We start from the raw sequence: 23497 nt of genomic DNA on the forward strand, positions 1-23497 counted from the left end.
AGGGCCCGGAGGCCTGGGCCTCTCAGGCGTCGGGGCCCGGAGAAGCCGGAGGCTCGGGTGAAGGCTGCGGCCTGGAGTCTGGTGTGGCGCGGGGGCCGCGGCCTGGGGGCCCCGAGTCCCGCCGAGGCCCGTGGCTGGGGAAGTGCCATTTCGTTTCGGCCGGTTTCTCCCCATTTCCCGTTCCGCAGCTTCCCGTGCACTAGAGGAGTCAACACCAAGTTTTCCTCGGCCCTGAGCCTGCCCGGCCCCGATCCACACCCTCCCCCAGCGGTTCCTTTTCCTGACGCTACTTTCCCCCCTTGGAGTGAATTGGATCCTACCTGATGAGGACAACGGGAAAAAAAAAAAAAAGATTTTTTTTCCTCAAGGAGGGAAGATAACATTATTTTGACGAGACTAGATTGTGCACCTGAACGGCGTGTCTGGACATTCCGTCAAATCGTTACAAGTCGTGTAAAATTGAATTTCTTTTTATTCAGATGGAAACTTTATTTATTTTAACTCTAATCTTATTTGCATCTATTATCTGTATTCACCAAGGCTCTCTTCCACTACAAAAATGCAGATGAAGTAAATCTCACATAAATCCCGCCCATTTGTGTAATTGGTATACTAAGTGTTTATTTTAAGTGAGAATAATTTAGCTACAAATTTTCTTAAGGAATAACATTCTTAACACATTAAAAAAAACTGAAAACTCTGATTTGCTTTTATGTTTGACAGTAGCTCTTGATTCCTAAGAGGAACTTGGCGAGAGCGGCTCGCTGGCGCCATCTAGAGCTTCGAGGCGGGAAGGCAGTGCTGTTTGCCCGGCTCGCGGCTATTAGCGCGGGGAGACCGGTTTTGCCGCGAGCTGCAGCAACCCGGCGATTTAAGCAAAGAAAAGCGAGGTTTTGTGTTCCAGAGGGGAACAGGCCCCTTATTGGGGGGCACAGCTTAGCAGTGGCCCCCAGGGAAGGGGGTTGTTTTGGGAACGTGCTAACTAAAATTCAAACAAAGTAACGCCCCCCTTGACCCTGGTCTTAGCACTGTCGCATTTAACATCCCTTTCAAGGTAACTTCCAGGTCTTCCAACGCTGAGCACTGTTGGTGGCGACGTGGACCCTGGGACGGGGAGCCAGCCGTAGGCGCTCTTCGCCCAACGACCCGGAATCCAAAGGCTCCCGAACCGTGAGACCCGCGAGGGCTAAGTTGATTAAACTAGACCACCATGCCATCCCACGTCCCCAGACCCCCTACAACGGAGAGGGAAACGAAGGACCTGCGGCTTTCGCCAGCCCGGACCCGGGGACGGCCACAGCAGTCTTCCGCCCCGCAGCCACCCTCCCGGCTGCCACACCAGCCCGAGTTCGGCGTAGGGGGCAGATGGACGGGTTGGGGCCTGGCGGGACGCGCAGGGCCCCCGAGGGCGGCGAGAAGCCCCCCAAACTCCTAGCCCTAGGCCCGCCCGAAGGGTGAGCACGCCCTCCCGGCGCAAGCCGACCCCTTTAGTCCTCACCTTTTGCCTTTGAAACCAAATCTAAATCGGATAACAGTCGGGGCTGTTGGCCATTCCCTCTCCTCTCTGGGCATCGCCCACCCCCGCCGCCTCTTTCTAGACCACGACCCCACCCCCAGCCCCCATCCTCAGACGTCGTGCAGTGACTCCCTCCCCTCCTTTGTTGTCTTTCCCCCACCCAGCGCATTTATTGTACTTTAATTTTAAAGGCGACACCTTCAAACCCTGCGCCCCAGGCGGCGGAGGCGCCGTGGCCCGCAGCAGCTGGAGCCCGGCCGAGGCGCCCGGGCGCTGGGCTCTCCGAACTCGCGCCGGGGAAACGCAGCGCGCTTCCGGGAACTCGCAGCCACCTTTGCAGCGGGTAGCTCGGCTGGGTTTGTATTTGCTGTTTTAATACAAACCCCGCCGCACTGCCTATTTCAAAGATGTGCTAATTACTACTTGGATAGCAGGGCGCAAAGTCCTTGTCCATTTCCCAGTACAAAGTAGGTTGCTAGAAAATTTGAAATTGCCTTTCAGCCTAAAGCTGCCTTACCTGAATGTCATAATTACAGTAATTATGTACATCCAAATTACATGCTAATTAAATTAGAATCAAATCGTTCTAAATCGAAATCAAATGAGGTAGTGAAGAATTAATCAATGACAACATAAATAGAGAGCTTCCTTCAGAGATATTTATTGTAACGATCCAAGGAGGAATTTGATCTGAAAAAGTCACCTGTTTATTTACTTTCAAATTAGTAATCAGTTATTATCCCTTCTCCATAATTTTAACCGTTCAGTGTTATTTACCCCCCACCCTTTCCAGACGCTGGAGTTTACAGAAATATGTATGAGGTAAATACATACAGACATGCCTACCCCATATATTATTGATATAAATATATACAGTGTGTTTGCAACTCCAGCGAAGGAGAATGTTTCAGAACGTCCGTGGGGACACATCCCTTCAGGGCCCGTTCTCAGGCACCCCGGGAAAGCATGGTACCTAAGAGTTTTCAGGTTTTCCAAGATCTTGCACTCTCTTCCTTTGGAAATTCATCCTGGGGATTTTGCATTGTTTTGCAGGCATCTAACCATTTCTGGAGGATTCTTTTATAAAAGAAAAGCAAAGTGATAGGTGTTTCCCCCAGTCCATTTTCTGCTTGCAGACTGCTGGCGAGAGTTGACATTTTCATTTCCGCCCCAGGAGCTAGACATTAGCGCTGGCTTCATAAAGCGTCCTCTTCACCTGTGGAGCCAGGGAGGCCAGAGTATTTGCTTCCTTTCCTAACTACTGAGGGCGAGTCGCCCTCCGACCCGCGCGGGGAGACGTGCCGAGGCCGGGCGAGCTTAGGCGGGAACTGGCTAGCGAGGGCGCGCGGCGACCCCGGCGCGCCGAGCCCCGGACGCAGCTCCCCAGGCCGGCAGCCTTCCGGAAGGGCCCGGGGATTTCTCCCGGGTGCGTTTGGGCCACAAAAGCGCGGGGGACCCGGGCAGAGAGCTAACCCGCGCCCTTTCCTGTTACATCTTGTGGGTAGGGAGTCAAGCGGCCTCCTCGCGCGGGAGGCGTCTCTTCTAGAAGGGTATGCGCCCCTAATTCTCAGCCTTCCATTTAGGTTTGGAGTGTGTTCAAAAGGTTGCCAGACGCGCGCGCAGAAAGCAAGCACCAGAGTGCGCAAGGTGCTGTCGCCCCTCTGGGGGGGGGAAGGGGCGACCCCTACCAGCCCCCTGCCAGCTCCCTTCCGGTTTGGGGCGATGTCCTTGGAAGCCACGCTCTGGTCAGCACCCGAGCCCCGAGACCTCCACACCCTCGGGAAGCCCGTCGAGCCGACCAGACTGGGGTTTTCTGCGGCTCCAAGCCGGGGAAGGCGGCCCACGAGCGTGCACTTCTTTTCATACCAAGCCGCACCTCGCTTCATTATAACTGTTACCTTTTAGGGATTCTGGGGATAATGGTAAGTGTGGCGGGAAGGGAGGAGAGAGGGGAAGGCGGTGAGGAGTTACCTGCTTCCTTTTCCGTCAGCAGGAACTGGGTTTTAGGAGCCTCAAGAAGTCAGGAGAGCTCTCAGTCGCCATCGCGTTTCCCAAACATTAGAAAACCTTCCTTTGGTCTCAGTTGTTTCCTCACAACTTTTAGAAAGCGTTTCTTTTTAATCTGAAAACGCTCCCAAGGCCTGCAGCTATTGCATGCCTTTCCTTATCTCTTTTCAAGAAGTGGTAACTAAGCAAAAATAGGGTTTTTAAATATAATCCACTGAAGCTAAAAATGCAGATTTCTTCCTGGTCATAAACACAGGGCGTGGAGGACGCGGCCTCCTCCAGCGTCTCTGGCCCGGCGGTGATTAGGTAAGGGAAGAGTGAAATGGCTCAGGTGGATTTTGGACTCTTTGAGCTTCAATACCAAAGCATATTAAATGTTTGGTGATTAAAACTGGGAAAGCCTGCTCCCAGCAGCGTGGACTGATCTGATTCACTATCAGCAAGCAGTCTCAAGGAAGAACAGCAAGAAAGGTCTCTCCAATCCTTTCAGATAAAAAGCTTTCTTCAGATTACAGCCATATGATTCAAAACACCATCTCCACTTCACAGTGCAAGGTAAGCAGACCTTCCACTATGCTACAGCAACCTCTGCCAATTTTGGCATTTATTAAAATAAATTATGACTCATTTACCATGTAGACATTCAGATAAACAAGTCCTAACCCTAGCAACCTGATCTTTCCTGGACATTTATAAATCGACAGCACCTCCTACAGGAATTAATTTGCTAGTGTTATGTTAAATGTTAGGCCAGGCAAAAAGGGGGAGGACAGTATCCCCCAAATGTGTCTTATGCCTTCCAGTGCAGTTCCAGGCCTATGGACAAGGGGGGAGGACAGTATCCCCCAAATGTGTCTTATGCCTTCCAGTGCAGTTCCAGGCCTATGGACAAGTAAAAAATGTTACACAGATTTCTTAAAAAGAACTTCTCTATTAAGGATAAGAATGACAAATTTCACCAGACTCGTTTTCTAAAAAACAACACTGTGGAAGACTTTTGTTTGGGTTCTTAAATCATATCATTAAATTTAGAGGATTCTTCTTTGGATTTCTATACTTAGAGGAACTACACATACAAACAAACATCCTTTTTTATTATGAGGTTCATCTCTTTGGTTTCTTCCATTACATTTCAAAAGCAAAATTAGATGCCTAATATTTTTATTTTAAAAAACACTTTTAATTTTTTCCCCACAGTATCCTTAGGGCAGAACACAAGGTGAGTCTTTATAAAGCTGTTTGACATCATGTGATGATTGTGTATGAAAATGCTTCCCTTCCATTCTCAAGCTTACAAAGTTAGAATGCTAGCCCATTTGGGGCTGGTTTAGCACTCTCGGATGACCAAATCAACATCTTGCGTAACTACATGGGAATTTTTTTCAGAATTGGATGGTAAGAATATTGGGATTTGGATAGCACTATATAGTTTCTCGATCTTAAGAATAAAGTGTAATTAAATCATAGATTTAAAAAAATTTTTTTTTTTTGCTGGCTGGCCGGTAAGGGGATCTGAACCCTTGACCTTGGTGTTATAACACTGAGTTCTAATCAACTGAGCTAACTGGTCAGCCCCAGCTTTTAAAAAATTTCAAAGGGCATTTATAAACTTTACAACTTTATAAAATTAAAAGTAGACACAGTTTTGTGTAAATCAGATGAAAAAAGTGTAAGAAATGATCATATATTTCTTTAATGCATTTTTTTTTCCTTTTTGTCTTTTTTCCTGTCCGGCAACTGATCGCAACCCTCAGTGTCGCGCCCGTACCGGACCGGGACCGGCAACGGGATCGCAACCCTCGGTGTTGCTCCCGCACCTCGCTCAGCCAGTGAGCGGCTGGTCTGTATGTGGGATCCGAACCCTCGGTGGGAGCACCGCCGCGCTCTCAAGCGGCGCACTGTAGCAGTGCGCCACCGGGCCGGCCCTCTTTAATGCATTTTTAATTACAGGATGCATTTCAACATTTCTCTTCACAAACACTATGGTGGGGTTCAGAAACTAGTTCGGCAGTGAGTATTGCATAGGTTTTGACATTATAAAAATTATAAAGTCCAAAAAGGTGTAAGGTAGAAAATAATGACTGCAGTACTGATGAACTCGATATAAATTAGCAGTCCTTATCAATTTCAAATGCATGCTTTTTGTTTGTTTAGAAGGAAAGGGATCTTTGAGATGCACTGTAAGTTGTTAGTCCTTCCTACTGTAGAAGGAATTCAAGTTCCTGCTCCCCTCCAATTCTCTTAAAAATCTAAATAATCAAGTTTTCTTACACCTTTACTTAGCTTTTAAATTAGAGGACATTTGTTTTGTGTTTACATAGGCAAGACAAAGACATATATATCAGACTTAATGGAGTGGTTTTAACTCCTTTTTCACAGCTATTTACTTTTTTACAGAATTTATGAAATTGTGACTGCCAGCTATCAAAACCACTGAAACAGTACTTGTTTTGTACTAAATAACAGATGTTTTTAAAATGTGGAGTCTTGATAACAAAAATACTTGTGTCCATGATGTGTGTCTTTTTGAATTCATGTTACTTATAATTTGTACTGATTTTTTCTATAGTTGTCCTTTCAGATCATTTGAAACACATGGGAAATTTGCAGCTAAATTTAAATATGCCTTATATACCTATACTCATTAAATATATCTAAGTAATTTAATTTGCATTGTTTCATTTATGACATTATATAAATGCTGAACCTTTAAAAGTAAGATCTTCGGGCTGGCCCAGTGGCACACTGCTACAGTGCGCCGCTTGGGAGCGCGGTGGCGCTCCCGCCGAGGGTTCAGATCCCACATACAGACCGGTTCCCACTCACTGGCTGAGCGAGGGGCAGGCGCAGCACCGAGGGTTGTGATCCCGTTGCCGTCCCGGTCCGGTACAGGCGCGACACTGAGGGTTGCAGTCCGTTGCCGGACATGAAAAAAGACAAAAAGGAAAAAAAAATAAAAAATAAATAAATAAATAAATAAATAAAAGTAAGATCTTCAATTGTTGTATGCCAGTAGCACAAAGGTCATCTATGATAGGCAGAATAATGGTCCCCTACAGATATACATGTCCTAATCCCTGGAACCTGTGACTATGTTGCACTACATGGAAAAGGGGAATTAAGGTTGTGGATCAAAGAATCTTGGTTGTGGGCTGGCTGGTTAGCTCATTTGTTTAGAGCATGGTGTTGATAACACCAAAGTCCGGGGTTTGATCCATGTATTGGCCAGCCACCCCCAGAAAACCCTCCAAAACCAATACCAAAACAAACCAAACAAGGTGTATTCTAAAAAAAAAAAATCTTGGTTGCTAATCAGTTGATCTTAAAATGTGGAGATTATCCAGGATTCTTTGGGTGAGTCCAATGTAATCACAAGCGCCCTTAAAAGTGGAAGAAGGATGCAGAAGTGTCAGAGTGATTAGGTGTGAGAAGGACTTGACTCCCCTTTGTTAGCTTTGAAAATGGAGGAAGGTCGCCAGGAGCCAAGGAATGTGGGAGGCATCTGAAGTCGGAATAGGCAAGCAAACATCTTCCCCTAGAGCTTCCAGGAGGAACACAGTCCTTCTGACGCCTTGATTTTAGCCTAGTGAGACCTATGTTAGACTTCTGATCTCCAGAACTATTAAGATAATACATTTGTGTTGTTTTAAGTTTGAGGTAATTTGTATGACAGCATAGGAAATGAATACATCATCCAAATTTAAATAGCTTGCTCTGTAGAACAAAACACCTGTACGGAGTTTAAAAGTCTTAAATACTAATCAATCCATTGTTTAATTCACACTAGTGAATTTCAACAATGATTACACTGTTTCAAGCAAATTCAAATCTTAAAATAACAAATTTTGAATTAAAAAAAGAATTAAATTATACCCATTCAATGTACTGTCACTCTTTTTAATGATGTTTCAGAACAAAGAAAATGTTACAGAGTTATATTGGGATTTTTGTCTGGTATAGGGCACAAGAAACAGTTGCCAACAGAAAATATTTCTCCAGCCCCAAAATAGATTACTCACAAATATTTGCAAAATTCATTCTTACGGTACTCATATAGTTTTTTTATACTTGAAATGACAGTTTACAGAGAGAGAAAATTAAAATAGAGCTTTTTATTAGAAAGATAATAGTACATAATTTATCTCTTGCTAAAGGTATTCAATAAGAAAGTGGAGATATTTTTATTCCCAAGTAACTGTTACATAGTTTCTCTTTATTCTCTCTCTACTGCTTCTTTCTCTATGCCACTTTAGTATGCTTATATCCCGAGTGCTCTCTCTGCATTTTTTTCTCCTCTGTATATATCTGTGCCATGGCTTCTGGTATCATTTCTTCTATTCTGTTCTTCACTGGGACTTCGCTGTGGCCATTTTCTTATCTCCCTTTGCTTACAGCTACCGTGACTTCTGCTCCGGCTTCTCCTACTTCTCTCATCCCTGGTGTGGTTTATGCAGCTCCGCTCATTTCTCTCAGCTCCTCTCTTCTCTGGGCTATGATTACGGCTTCTGGACTTTATGTCAGAATCAGAATGGCTCCATTTGCTGTTCTCCCCAGAATGCACTTGTTCTAAAAACCTAGGCTTTTCCTTGGCTTTTTTCTCGTTACGGTGACTGCTAGAAGTTTCTTCATAAAGTTTTCTCTTCTTAGACTTGTCCTTCTCTTCAGAATCACTGTTGTTATTCCCTGAACACTTGTTTTTCTTTCTTTTCCTCTTTTCTATTTTCTTTTCTTTGTTGTCATTCTCACTGTCACTACTGCTTTCTGAAGTCTCAGTGGAGGAGGATGACGAGGAGGAGGATGAGGAGGAAGATTTGTTTTTATGTTTTTTGTGTTTACTTCTGCTCTTCTGAAACTTTTTCTTCTTTTTACCTTTTCTCTTTTTCTTTTTTTTTTTCTCAAGTCGATCCAATTTCCTATAATTGGAAAAAATAACAGACTAAAAAGAGTCCTTTATCAACAACTATAAAATTATGAATAGACAATATATTTTCTTAGAAACTACTAAAAATGGTATCCATATATGAACACATTATTTATTTTATTAAATGGCAATTCACTTTCTTCCTTTTAAATTACTCCAGGTGTACATTAAGTTTAAGTAAGAGAATTAAATGCATTAAGCCAATTCTTCAACTATACTCCATCAATAGTAATAACTATTAAAAAAAAATTCTTACTGAGTCAGAATTTGAAACTACATCGCTCTCTGAGTAAATGGTAATCCTGATCTAAAGAAAGCCTGTGAAAAGTGTGTAATATTAGTTGAGTCTATTGCAAACTCAAATATATAGCTATAGCCAGATTAAAATACATAAAATACAAAAAATTAATTTTAAGTGTGAAAATATTAGTCAACATCACATTAACAAAGTTCTAGAGTATAGTTTCCAGAAATTCTGAGTAAGTATACACTCTAAAATTTTGATACCTTTTTTGGTTATATAAAACAAAATAATCATATATTAGTTTTCAACAATTATTTAGTTTTCTAAATAATTAGGACAATTCTATTAAGGTATTCAGAATTTCTAAAGAGTATTTCACATTCTCAAAAGAGTAACTTGTTTATATTTGTTTCAGTTACTCTGAAATAAGTGTATTCATTAGGTTCTGTCCAGCTGTTGTCAAAATTCCACATACTTAAAAACATCATGAGCTCCCTCTATTGGACTCAGCAGACATTTCTTGGATTCTTTAATCCAGAAATAGTATGTTTAACAAAATTCATATTTATCTTAACATTTAAGCATTCTTTCAGCATTCCTCATAAAATTTTTACAAAATGTGAAAAATACATGACCAAAAATATTTTCTATGAACAAACTGTGTGCAAAGATACATATAAATCTGTTATGAAAATTAATATCTATAACTAAGTCTATTTCCAAATGAAATGTTAAAAGTGCAATAGTTTTGTGGTATAATCTGAGTATGCAATATTACACTCATTTTCCTCTTACTGAAAAGAAAGACAAAATTGTATTACTATAGCTGAAGAATAAATCAATAAATGTGATGCTTGGTCTAAGTACTTTCATGAGTTCTTAGGATCAGAGTTGAATACAATACTAACATGAAACATAAAGAAAAAAATAAATCCATTAAATATATACTTTTTAATTACCTGAGAAGTTTCTGTTTTTGTTTGGTTGTTAGTGACTTTAAAAATTCAACTTCTGGATCTTCTTCACCTTCACTTGCAACATATTCCTGAGTCAACAAAGACATCATTAAATTGCTAGATTTCAAGATAAGTTAATTATAAGACAGGAAAGGAAACATTTATAAATGAAAAGTTTTATACTTGGGACATGCTGTAGATGAACGCAGTATTTTGGACTGGGAAATGGGAGGGAATTTAAAATATTTTTTTGTAGTTTACATGCCCAGGTAGATCATAATGCTTTAAGAGGTAAACGTGACTGTTTTGTCAGCATTAAACTTTAACAGGAAGAGGGCAACAGAGAAACACAGATAAAATATTTATCGCATGGCTTCTACTATCTCTTGAATTTAAACATTTGCCTGTTTAAATATTTTATTTTTAAGTTAACGAAATACAAAAAGCAAGAAGATCGTGAGCCTTACAGGAAGGTCATAATATCCATAATTTTAGCCTTTATAATTTCAATAGTACATTATCAAATATATGATAATATAGCCCTTCAAATTCAACCATTTTCTGGATCTATGCAATGTAACAAATTAAATAAGTTTAAATTATTTTCTATAATTTTGCGGGGTTTGTTTTTATATACTTCTTCCCATCAGTTCTATTTAATATCACTTCAGGAGTAAGTTAGCAGGAAGGAAAAAACCACCTCATTACCAGTTCAGTTAGATATATTTTATCCACATAAGCCCAAAGAAGCAGTTTTATTTATTAAAATATAGGTTTAACAAACAATTTCTCATTTAGGTTAAAATAATAAAGAAGCAAAATCAAAATACATTTTAGGCATTTTCTTTGCTCTGTCTTACTTTCCTATGTATATATGCATATTGGAAAACATTAAGTAGCAATTCACTAGCAATCACATTTAGGTTTATAGACATTTTCAGCTTACTGATAAAAAGATCATTACCTGTGATGGATCATTTGCGGTCAAGTTTCTCCCCAGTACATTTCGTTTCAGTGCAAACCCACTGTTTCTCATCTCCGCTATTAGCTCCGAGGGGTGCATCGATGGCCCTGTTCACAAAAATCACAGTTTGAATGTATCATTTATATCTCTCTGCCTTTTTCGGACTCCACAGTAGGAATGCAGTGGAAGCTTTGTTAAGTAAAATCACAGCTAAATCAACTCAATAATCTTCTGCTGAGCAAATAATCAGATATGATTTTCTAAAACAGCAGTCTGGAGATTCAGAATAGAAAATAATTGCATTTTTCTTTACGTGCAAGGGGAGTCTCTTCTTATGTAACTTTGTCATATTGAAAAAGATACATTTAGAAGTTGTCTGGTTGGCAGTTTTCAGAATAAAATCAAAGCAAAATGATAAAAAACTACTATTAAACTTTTAATAGTCTCTCTGAGTTCATTTAAGAGATACTTTTAAAGGTACATGACCAATTTATTATCCTAGTTTCCAGTTCAGAATTTCTTACCCTTATTTATGAAATACCAATACTGAATACATTGCCATGTGGTTTGCTAACTAACAACAACACACACACACACACACACAACACAGCCTATGGGTAACCATCAAGTACTTTAGTTAATCTCATTTACATACACATCCAGATTTTGAAATTTCTAGTTATTAGTTTGGGACTGGTAACAAGCAATTTTAGGCTCGCTATAGGTGTGTATGTTTTATATTTTTCACAAGCTGCTGTTTCCACTTATTCAAAATCCCAAACTGAAAAGTATGCTTCTTTTTGGTGCCATAATATGTACTAACAATATATAAATCTTTAAAAAAAGGTTTGTAAAGGTCCACCCCACTCCCTTGAACGTAAGGTTTATAAGGTAGGAAAGACTATTTCCTCCTTTTTTTGTATATTTCCATTTCACTTTGTTTTTCCAGCAGGTAGCAAACTAATGACATTTCATGGCAGCATTTAAAGTTTCTGGCCTAAATCATCTACATAGTTTTTAACTATCGTGGGCAATGTATCTGGAAAATAAGGAAGAACAAGATAGTTACTACTGACAAGGAATTCATAAGGGGGGGGTAGGGGGATAGATATTCAGAAATGAATTCTCTAGTTTGTTGTTTAAATATTTTGTCTATTTCTGTTTCTTTTTATTGCTGTATTAGAATTCATAAGGGGGGGGTAGGGGGATAGATATTCAGAAATGAATTCTCTAGTTTGTTGTTTAAATATTTTGTCTATTTCTGTTTCTTTTTATTGCTGTATTAGTCTTTTACCATTTATTTGCATGTTCACCTACATGTTACCACGGAAAGCAAAAGGCAATCAATCCAAATCTGTTCACTTGTCAGTAGGAGCTTCGGAAAAAAATTGGTGGGAAAAGTTCAGGTATAGGTTAATATCTTTTATTGGACTCTGGGCTTTATCATTTTATTCATATTACCAAGAACAACTGAAAGTTTGCTCCTGGTATTAGGGAGATTAAAGGAAAAAACTGCCAATTATTGGATTATGGGGGTTATTAATAATGTGATGCTTTAACTTATTAGGGGGGGGAAAGCCTTATTTAGTTGAAAACAAACAAGAACACCATAAAGCAGCATCTTTATTTCTTTATATTAATTTGGGGGGGGGTGTGTGGCTGGCTAGTACAGTGATTGAACCCTGGACCTTGGAGTTATCAGCACCATGCTCTAACCAACTGAGCTAACTGGCCAGCCCCATTATTTTATTTTAGAACAATATAGGGTTTTTTATTTGATATATTTTTCTTCTATACAAGATATTTAATTCCTATGGATTACTTTAGTGACACTTTCCTCAATTTGGTTGCTAATGATGACAATACAGTCTTAAATAAAAATTGAATTTTTAAATATTAATACTGGTTGCCTCTAAATGGCATAAAAGTGCTCATATAACTAATAGCTTTAAATGAATGTTCACTTTGGTGGCTTCTCAAATTTCACATGTAGGACACAATTTTATAAAGTAGAAAATGTCTCTTCTGAAGTGTCAAAACTACAAAAATACATTTCCTTGTCAACAACTTTATTAGATGTCAAATGAATTCAGAAAGCAAACACATTAAGAATTAGGATAAAAATTACTCTAGTAAAGGCACAAAGAGCTTGGCCATTATGATGAGAGGTTACTAATTTGATCAGTTTTTATCACAAGATGGGTAATTTTAATAAGATGTTTTAGAAAACATGCCTTCTTTATAGTACTTCCAACTACTTCAAGAAAATGATCTCTTTCCCCTGTGTGACAGATTATACAGATTACAAAACATTACTCTTCTAGCATTTATATTTCTCTAAAACCCCAACTAAACTCTTTGTGTAGTACATAAACTTAGCATACACTTCCATGGTAACAGTGTAAATACAGTGCTTAGTGAAGTGCCTGACAGTACTCAATAAATAGTAACAACTTATTTTTACTCATAGCTATACAACTTTCATGATTATTTTATGGTATAGTCTTCATAATTTAAAAAAATGCTGTTAGTAGTAACATTTTTCAAAATCCAGTCTTACTCAGATTTTTTTTTTAAACCTTCTCCTATCAAAAGTTCTGGGTTTAAAATTCTGGGTTTCTAAGATGTGACAAGTCAGGATTAATTAAGATATATCCCATTTAGCAAAATATCTTTATACGTTCGTGTCAGTGTGTGACAGTGGCTATGTACAGTTACAATGACAGAAATGACTCTAGATCTCTAAGAACTCAAAATTTAATTGATATGAAAGAGTATACAATAAGTTGATAAAATAGATTACACAAATATTTTCAAATGCAAAATAACTACTTTTATGCATGGTGCCTTCATAACTTAAATTACAGCTGGAGTTGGGTCTCAGGAATGTTTGGCTCACTCTTAAATTTACTATGGCAGAATAATCCTAGAGAATTCAGAAAAAGTGCATTTTTTCTAAAATGTAGATTTTTTTTTTTTTTTAAAGATGACCGGTAAGGGGATCTTAACCCTCGACCTGGTGTTGTCAGCACCACGCTCAGCCAGTGAGCGAACCGGCCATCCCTATATGGGATCCGAACCCGTGGCCTTGGTGTTATCAGCACCGCACTCCACCGAGTGAGCCACAGGCCGGCCCTAAAATGTAGATTTTTGTGGACTCCTTTTTAGAGCATCTCAGCCAAGCTGCGTTAAGCATCCACAGGATGAAAACCAATATTAGAACTTAGAAAAGGAGGTCCACTGAAGAAACTGCTTTCAACATTCATTTATTTTACAAGCTTCTTTGCTGTAATATAAATGTGTCAAAATACCAATTGTGACCATGGTGTTCAGTTCCATATCCTGATAACATTAGGGAAAATATCATGAAATCAGTGTCTCAGGAAAGAAAAAAATCCCAGAAGGTGAATTATGTTGTACAAAATTATGTTTTTAAAGGGCTTAATCTACTTATGAAAAGTGTTATTTTCACATAACCAAACAAAAGCAACGAAAGGTAAAAAATGTTCTGTAGTAAAATAGGTGTTTTATCAGAGAATAATATACGTAGTCAAAAGTTGTGTCTATGAGGAAAAGCCATGTAACTGACCCCACAATTAGAGAATGGAAGCCCCAGGTGAATGCCACAAATGGCACAGGAAGGACACTAATGCCAAAGGCAAAGTTGTGTTTCACTGCAAGCCCTAGGTCCATCTGCTCTTCCCAAGGTCAGATGAATCTTCCATTCAGAGTTCATCATTCTTTTTAAACAATGCATTATCATCTACGATTTTATGCTATTAAGTGGCAGAAGAGTGGGCAGTAAGTTGTAGGTTAAGTAAGGCTAAATTAAAAAGGCCTTTCCCTCCTTCTCCCAAGTTTAACACATTAATTTAATTTACAGGATACTGCTATTTGCTGAAACTAAATTGCTATTCCTAAAGTGATTATAGTTTTGTTTGCTATTACAGTGGTGGTCTGTTTTCTTTGTCTTTCCATTGTGTGAGTGTTTTAATTTAACTTTATAATATGGAAAATTTCAAACCTACAACACACAGCCTAAACAACATTATTTTGCTTTTCTTGTTTTATCTGTTATCTCCAACTTTCTTTTTGGTAGAGTATTTTAAATACAATCTGAGACATTATTTTGGTGTAAATCACTAACAGAAAAAGGACTTTCCTAAAACTGCAATACCTTTATTATACCTATCAATATCGATAATTTAGAAATATCATGTAATATCCAGTCAAGATTCAGATTTCTCCAATTATCTCAAAAGTATCTTTTTACAGTTGGTTCATTCAGATTAGGATCCAAACATATGGTCCACACACTTGCATTTGCTTTATAAATCTTTTAAATTTCTTTTAATCCAAAAAATTTACCCACCTTTTCCCCCCTATTGCTATTCACTTGTTGAAGTAACTGGGCAGAATTCCCATATTCTGAACAGTGATGCCATTTAGGATGTTCTTCTAGCTCTTGGACTTTCTGTAAATTGGTAGTTAGATCTAGAGGTTTACTATGAAATTATTTTGGTATTTTATACTACATACTTTGGGGCAGCATATGGAAGCTTTGCTAAGGTTTGGATTCAGGAAAATGGCAGCCAAAAAGGCAAGACCTCTACTTGGTATGTTCTTGTAACCTCTTTCATCACACATTTATTGCAGTCATAGTAACAACAGTATAACCTTAAAAGTGTGTGTTTTAAAATAAATCTCCAAACATTATCACAAATAAAATGATTATTATTTCCATGAAAGTACAGCCTTCTGCACTTTTTTCTTTTCTAAAGTTAAATTGACTATATCTAGTGAAATAAGCCTCTCCCTGTCACTAAATGTAAAAAGGACACTTACAGATCACATACTAGTTATAGTATGTGATCAAGAGGGAGATCTGTGTCTAGTGGGAATTATCAAGAATTATCTTACATTTATATTTCATTCCTAATATTACCATAACCTTTTTGCTTTTAAGAACGATTATAGAAAGTATCTTTAAAAAAGACTAAAAAAAAGGGGCACAGTAGGAACATGCAGTATAAGAACTGGGAAAAAAGTGAACAAAGCTATTAATAAAGTGTGTGGGTGATTTTTATTTATATAGATGAGAATGTTTTATGTATGATTTTCTAAAGGTTATGCAAGAACCAACTGTACTGAATTGTAATAAAACTGCTCCATACTGGGAATTTTCCTGACACACTGCCAGTTCATCTTAGTGGAGGCTGGAAACAATAGGATTTCTTATTGCCCTTATCCCAAGTTCATACTAAAGACAGCTAACTGATCTCTATTAAAACATACAATGTAAAGGGAAAGTTAAACATTTCATTTTAGTCTATGTGTCTGGAAAATACACAAAGGCAAAGAAATATGAAATTGTCTTTATTGTATGCTAGTAAAAATCACTGTTTATTAAAAACAACCTTGCCTTACAGAATCAATATAGTTAAAGATATATGACTTATATGAGGGTACTTCAAAAAGTTCGTGGAAAAACAGAATAGAAAGATAATATGAATCCTTCCATAAACTTTCTAAAGTACCTTTGTATTTGGTTATGTCTTTTTTACTTATATTTTCAACCTAATTTATATGCAAATATTTTAGTGATGATATATCTGGCAATAATAAATTTAATTCATAGCTCTAGAAGACTAAGAAAAATTATTTGTGTTGGGATGAACATGAAATATTAGAAGTTAGATTATGTTTTAAACAAGTTATGGGAATATGAATGCTCTAGGAAGGTTGTGCATCCACAAACCTCAAAAACATTATGTTGAATCAAAGAAGTCAGACACAAAAGAGCACATACTACTTATTTCATTTATATGAAGTTTAAGAACAGGTAAAACCAATATATGGATGGGATTAGAAATTAGAAAAGTGGTAGTGGGGGGAGGAGGTGGGCTGGAAAAGAACAGAAAGGCACTTTCTAAGGTGATGACAATGCTCTATATCTTGTCAGAAATGTTGGTTACCTGGGTGTATACATCTGCCAAACTCAAACTCTACAGTAAGACAGTGTACTTTCCTTTTTTATTTTTTTAAAAAGGTCACATGATATTTTAAATCATTCAACAATAATTACCGAGTGACTATACTACTATAGACTCTCACTATATAATAATTTCTCTCTCTAACCATGAGGAGGGCCCTGCATAGGGAATATGAACTTATAGATCGCTAATATATAACACAGAAGATGATTTTAAAAATCTCTGTACTGGGCCGGCCCGGTGGCGCACTGCTACAGTGCGCCGCTTGGGAGCGCGGCGGCGCTCCCGCTGAGGGTTCGGATCCCACATACAGACCGGCTGCTCACTGGCTGAGCGAGGTGCGGGAGCAACACCGAGGGTTGTGATCCCATTGCCGGTCCCAGTCCGGTATGGGCGCGACACTGAGGGTTGTGATCCGTTGCTGGTCACGAAAAAAGACAAAAAGGAAAAAAAAAAATCTCTGTACTATTGAGGGTTTATTATTTTATCTCACTAGTTTCCTGAGAAACCTTGGCTTTTGCCTTCAAGATTATAATATTTTTGGGAAAATAAGTTCATAGGAAAAATATAAATTGTAAATTTGTATTATAAAGTATATTCAGAAGAAATGATAAACAGTGATGTTTAGAATAGTTAGCAAAGCCTTTCCATTCACTCACTCACTAAATTATTATTTACTAAGCATGTATATTGTGTAAGGCATTGGGTATATAAAGACAGATAAGATACAGTCTTTATTTCAGATGAACTTATACTTTCTAGGAAAGAACCATAAACTGAGTTTGATTTTCAAACTCTCATAGGATTTAGGAAAAGGTAAAAAGCAGGTCATTCTAAGTGAGTGAAAGTTAATTAAGTTTGATTTGGGTAGAAGAATTAATATTTTCTAGGTAGACTAAGTTTAATCCTTTCTCCTTCTCCCAGGTAATCAAATAAAGCTAATTTCCTTTATTTGAAGCTGGCAGAACTTGAGTGGACAGAATGTTAATAGGAAGAGTCATGTAAAAGTTATGACTGTGATCAGAGAATCATAATACCCCTTTCAGATTATGGTAGGTGCAGCCTCCATTAGACCCACACAAGCCTTTAACAAGAGTAGAGTCATTTACTGACTGAACAGGATTACAATTAATGTGTTCACATCAATGGAATTTCAAGGAACAGCCACTCTGACAACAAATTTAATCACTAAATCATAATAATGCATATCAATAGTTTGAAATGACTTAACTATTAGTAATCACTCAAAATAAAATAGTCATAATTTAAAATACTAATAAAGAGCATTATTTTGACCTGTGAAGCACTATGACTTGATAACTTTTAATGAAAAATCTCTTTAATAGCCAATATTTCTTTGCAGCTAACCAGCTTCCTTACATAAAAAAATTTTATAACAACATAAAATCACTTGTATATTATAAAAGTCAGAACTACAATCAACTACAATCAAGTACAATTAACTACATTCAACTACATATTATAAAGGAGAGAAGTGGTGCCTAACTTCATATCTGTATTTTGAGGTCAATCCTTTTTTTATTAGTTTCAATATCTACTTATTTAAGGAGTTTAGCTTTAATGAGATTCTGGCAATACAAATGCTTTTTGTGCAACTGGAGGATTAAAAAGAAGTCTGCCATCAGATGTAGGGCTCTCTTAGTAGCTATGCTGGTAGGATTTAGCCTCTTCAAGGAGTTGTATAAAGGAACTCCATAACAGATTCAGATGGGGATGCCAAGAGGGCAACTGAGTTCATCATCTTTCTACTACAGAAAGTCCCTCCAACATGCTTCTAGTTGTCTTTCCAGCAAAGCTTATGATTAGACAATTATTTTGGTAAATTTCCCAAACATGTTCACAAGCAGCAAAAATGCCTTCAACATGAAAGGTTGATGAAAAGATGGAGGAGCATCATTCGCAAGCTTTTGTTTCAGAAAACCTCTATTAGTACTACGGCTTAGTATAACATTCTTCCAGAAACATTATATCAAGAATTAAGGAAAATTAGGCAAGGAAAAAAGCACTGATCCACAAATCTTTGCAACAAGTGTAAAATAAAACTTGGTTTAATTTAAACTATTTATTCATTTTCATATAGTTAGAACATACTAAAAGCTATAGTGTAAACATGATTGGATAGAGACACTTGAAACATTAAGTATCTATCATCATGTTAGCCATCTGTAGTGTGTCCAGAACTCAGACTTAGGCAATATAAAGGAAAAGCAGTTTTGTATTTGTCTACTATATCCAGTGACACTATTTTGAATTTGAAATTTATTTTTATTAAAAATATGAAATTTGCCATATTATCATATCTAGTCAGTTGCAAATATTTAAAAAATTATAGCTAAGTAAAAAGAAAAATTATGGCAAGGTATATAAATATATAGTAACTTAAACCTGAAAATCCAAAACTCAAATAGTTGATAAAATATGAAACAGATGTTAAATTTGGTGATGTTTAGTCACTTTTATATTGCTTTTTACAACTACTGGGTTTCATTCCCATATATAAAGAGCTTGAAAGTTCTCTTAGCCTCACAACAAGAAAAAAACTGAAAATAAACAAATCTTATATCTACCAGACAATTGTGATTACAGGACGAACCACTTCCCTGAAAACTGGAAAGACAGGTGATATGGAGAATTTTAGTTTACTGGAATCAGAAATTGCTACCAGAACCAGCAACTGGTAGGAATACCTAAAGAGTAACTGACTAATTATTGGAGACTGAGCATGGACTAGCTGGACAAAAACTCCTGGGGGCCCAGCCTCCTGTGGGGTACCCCACATTTTGTGAGTTTTACTTCCAGGAGCCCCACTAAATTCTCACTGTGAAGGCCAACCTCCTTGTGTTTCCCATCACTGGGAAGAGAAAAGTAACTATTTTGAAATATGTCCAAACACTTTGTTGTCCTTAACAAATGCTTACTCTCCAGGGAAACTATTATACCAGAGCCTAACCACATGGGAAAACAAGTAGAGAAGTGGGGGAAAAAAGCTGAGTAGCACTTGTGAAGGTTACAGACCAGGCGCACAAGTTTGCTAAAAGACTGAGATCTAATCAGAGGATTACAGAATGCTTCGTTTTCCCCGACCTCTTTACCATCACATCAAGAGAGCTCCTGTATAATATCACAGGATTACAAATGAAAGGACTGCAAGGCTCAGACCCTTAATATTAAAGAAAGAGTCTCTTGGGAAACACAAAGATAACAAGTGGGAAAAAATAAGGACACTACAGGAAATTTTAGCCTCTGACATCTACAGCTATAGCAAACAGTACATACAGCCTAATTCACAGCCTAATAAACATCAAACTTCACTCTAAAGGCCTATTTACCTTAGAGTCCTTTTACCTGATCTATTATGTCTGGCTTTCAACCAAAAAATTACAAGACACACTAAAGGCAAAAACCACATTCCGAATAGCAAAGCAGGTATCAGAGAATCAGTCTCATATATGGCAGAGATTCTGGAATTATAAGACTGGGAATATTTAAAATAACTAAGATTAATATGCTAAGGGCTCTAACAGAAAAAGTGGGCATCATGCAAGAACAGATGGGTAATGTACACAGAGATGGAAACTCTAAGAAAGAATCAAAAGGAAATGCTAGAAATCAAAAACACTAACAGTAATAAAGAGTGCTTTTGATGGGCTCCTCAGTAGGAAAGAAATCAGTGAGCTTTAAGATATATCAAAAGAAACTTCCTAAACTGAAAAGAGAGGAGAAAAAAGAATATCCGAGAACTGTGGTACAATTACAAAAGGCACAACCTATGCATAATGGGAATACATGAAGGAGACTAAAGAGAAAAAGGAATAGAAGAAATAGAAATAACTGAAATAATAATGTCTGAGAATTTCACAAAACTAATGATATACAACAAACCATAGAACCAGGAATCAGAGAACACCAAGCAGGGTATTTCAAAAAGTTCATGGAAAGATTCACATTATCTTTTAATTCTATTTTTTCACTTTTTGAAGTGCTTTCATACCAAAAAATCTATACCTAAGCACATCATATTCAAACTACAAAACATCAAAGATGAAGAGACAATCTTGAAAGATGCCAGAGGAAAAAACACCTTACCTAGAGAAGAACAAGGATAAGAATTACATCAGACTTCTCTTAAGAAACCATGTAGGCAAGAGAGTGGTGTGAAATATTTAATGTGTTGAAAGAAAAAACCCAGCAACACAGAATTCAGAATCTAATGAAATTATCCTTCAAAAGTAAAGGAGAGGCAGGCCACTGTCCTGTGGAGGTGGGGCTCAAAAACAAACAAACAAAGAAACAAACAATGTGAAGGAGAAATAAAGATCTTCTCAGACACACAAAAATTGAGGAATTTGTTGCCAGCAGACCTGCTTTGCAGGAAATATTAAAAGTAGTTCTTCGGAGAGAAGGAAAATGACATAGGTCAGAAACTCAGCTGAACATAAAGAAAGGAAGACCGTTTAAGAAAAAATAAAGGTAAAGTAAAATCTTTTATTTTTCATATTCTTTAATTTAAAAGATAAAAATTTGTTTAAAACAATAATAGCAACAATATCCTGGATGATTATAGCTTATGAAATGTATGACAGAAACACTATAAGCGACAGGTGGGAGAAATTCAGTTATATGCTAGGAATTGGGTTATTCTGTTATAAGACAGCTGAACTATCCATGAAGTTATACAGTGTTACCTGAAAGTGGACTTAGATTAGTTGTAAATGTATATTGCAACTTTAGGGCAACCACTAAAAAAATTGTTTTTAAAGTATAATTGATATGCTAAGAGAGAAGAGAAAATGGAATCATAAAATGCTCAAAACCAGAGAAAGGAGAAAGAGGAGAGACAAAAAAGAAATAAAGAACCAGGGCAGTGAATAGAAAACAATTACAAATACGTTAGATATTAATCCAACTGTATCAATCGCCACTTTTAATATGAATGGTCTTAAAAGAGCAATTAAAAGACAGAGATTTAGAGTAGATTAAAAAAATAAGACACAACTATATGTTGTCGACAAGAAACCCACTTTAAATATAAAAACACAAATAGATTAAAAGGATGTACAAAGATATACCTTGCTAACACTAATCAAAGCAAGAGTATGTATATTAATTTCAGACAAACAGATTTCAGAGCAAAGAAAATTAAGGATAAAGAGAGGCATCACATGATGATAAAAGGGTTAGTTCTCCAAGAAGACATAATCCCAAATGCGTATGCACCTAACAACAGAGCATCAAAATATATGAGGCAAAAACTAATAGAAATGATTTTAGAAATAGACAAATCCATTTATATAGTTGGAAACATCAACACCTTTCTATCAGTAATTGACAGATCCAGCAGGCAGAAAATCAGCAGGATAGAGTTGAAATGAATAGCACCATCCAACAACTGGATCTAGTTGACATTTATAGAATATTTCACCTAAAAGCAAAAAGTACATTCTTCTCACACTCATATAGAGCATTCACCAAACAGATCATTCTAGGCCATATAACACACCTTAACAAAAGTAAAAGAATATAAATTATACAAACTATGTTCTCAGACCACAGTGGAATTAAACTAGAAATCAATAACAGAAAGATAGCTAGAAAATCCCAAAATATTTGTAAATTAACACAGGTCAAAGAAGTCTTAAGATATAGTAAAAAATACTTTGAACTAGTGACAACGAAAATACAACTGCTGTGTAATAAAGAATTTGGCTAACCTTTGTCCTCAGTTCCTGGGAGGGAGCCTCTAAATCCTTGAAGTTTCCTGAGTGATAGGAGTATCTTTGTTATTCATGGTGGACCCTGATAGTTTATGTTAATAAGGTGACTCATGGTGGTCCCCTAGATAGTTTATGCTAAGGAGATGACTCACGATAATGGCTGGTCAGAAAGAGAAACCAGGTGAGTAGACAGTTGGGCTTTGAGCCAGATATCAGCCCTCTGGGGGGGAGGAGAAGGGCTAGCGAGGGGAGATGGTCTGAAGATTGAATTCAATCACATGGCCAGTGTTCAATCAATCATGCCTATGTAGGGGATGGCCCGTGGCTTACTTGAGAGAGTGTGGTGCTGATGATACCAAGGCCATGGGATTGGATCCCTATATAGGGATGGCCAGAAGGCTCACTTGGGAGAGCATGGTGCTGACAACACCAAGTCAAGGATGGGATCCCCTTACCAGTCATCTTTAAAAAAAAAAAAAAAAAAAAACATGCCTATGTAACTAAACCCCAATAAAAACTTTGGACAGCTTGAGTGAGCTTCCCTGGTTAACAATATTCTGTGCTTATTGTTAAACATCAGTGTGCAAGGAGGGTGATATATCCTGATTCCATGGGGAGAGGACACTGGAAGCTTCATGTTTTAAAAACTTTGGACAGCTTGAGTGAGCTTCCCTGGTTAACAATATTCTGTGCTTATTGTTAAACATCAGTGTGCAAGGAGGGTGATATATCCTGATTCCATGGGGAGAGGACACTGGAAGCTTCATGTTTGGGACCTTCTCAGACTTCTTCCTATGCATCTCTTCTTTTGGCTGGTCCTGATTTGTATCCTTTGTGCTATAATAAAACTGTAATCCTAAGTATAGTGCTTTCTTGAATTCTGTAGGTTGGTCTGGTGAATTATTGAATGTGAGGGCATAGGGAGAACCTCTGAATTTGTAGCAGGTTGGGAGGATGGCCTGGGAACCCCCAAGCTTGCAGCTGGTATGTGAGGTGAAGGCAGTCTTTTGGAAGACTATTAACCTGTGAAGTTTAGCCTAACTTCAGGTAATTAGTGTCAGAAATCATTGGAACAAAACCTATCAAAATGGGATACAGCAAAAGCAGTGTTTAGAGGAAAATTTGTAGCACTGAATGCACATATTAGAAAATAAAAAAAAC

At 37.7% G+C, this 23497-nt stretch overlaps 1 protein-coding gene across 1 annotated transcript in view; it reads right to left on the reverse strand.

The window, feature by feature from the left end:
• Positions 1-7399: 7399 nt before the first annotated feature.
• CIR1 (corepressor interacting with RBPJ, 1) overlaps positions 7400-23497 on the reverse strand; it is a 39487-nt gene continuing 23389 nt past the window's right edge. The window contains exons 8-10 of the mRNA XM_008568385.1: positions 10609-10715; positions 9648-9733; positions 7400-8436 (exon numbers count right to left, since the gene is read on the reverse strand). Of these exons, the coding sequence (XP_008566607.1) occupies positions 7782-8436; positions 9648-9733; positions 10609-10715 (848 nt within the window). The 3' untranslated portion in view covers positions 7400-7781. The remainder of the gene's footprint in view (positions 8437-9647; positions 9734-10608; positions 10716-23497) is intronic.

This window comes from Galeopterus variegatus, unplaced genomic scaffold (genome assembly GCF_000696425.1).
Source record: "Galeopterus variegatus unplaced genomic scaffold, G_variegatus-3.0.2 Scaffold405, whole genome shotgun sequence".
In the NCBI taxonomy this organism is placed as follows: domain Eukaryota; kingdom Metazoa; phylum Chordata; class Mammalia; order Dermoptera; family Cynocephalidae; genus Galeopterus; species Galeopterus variegatus.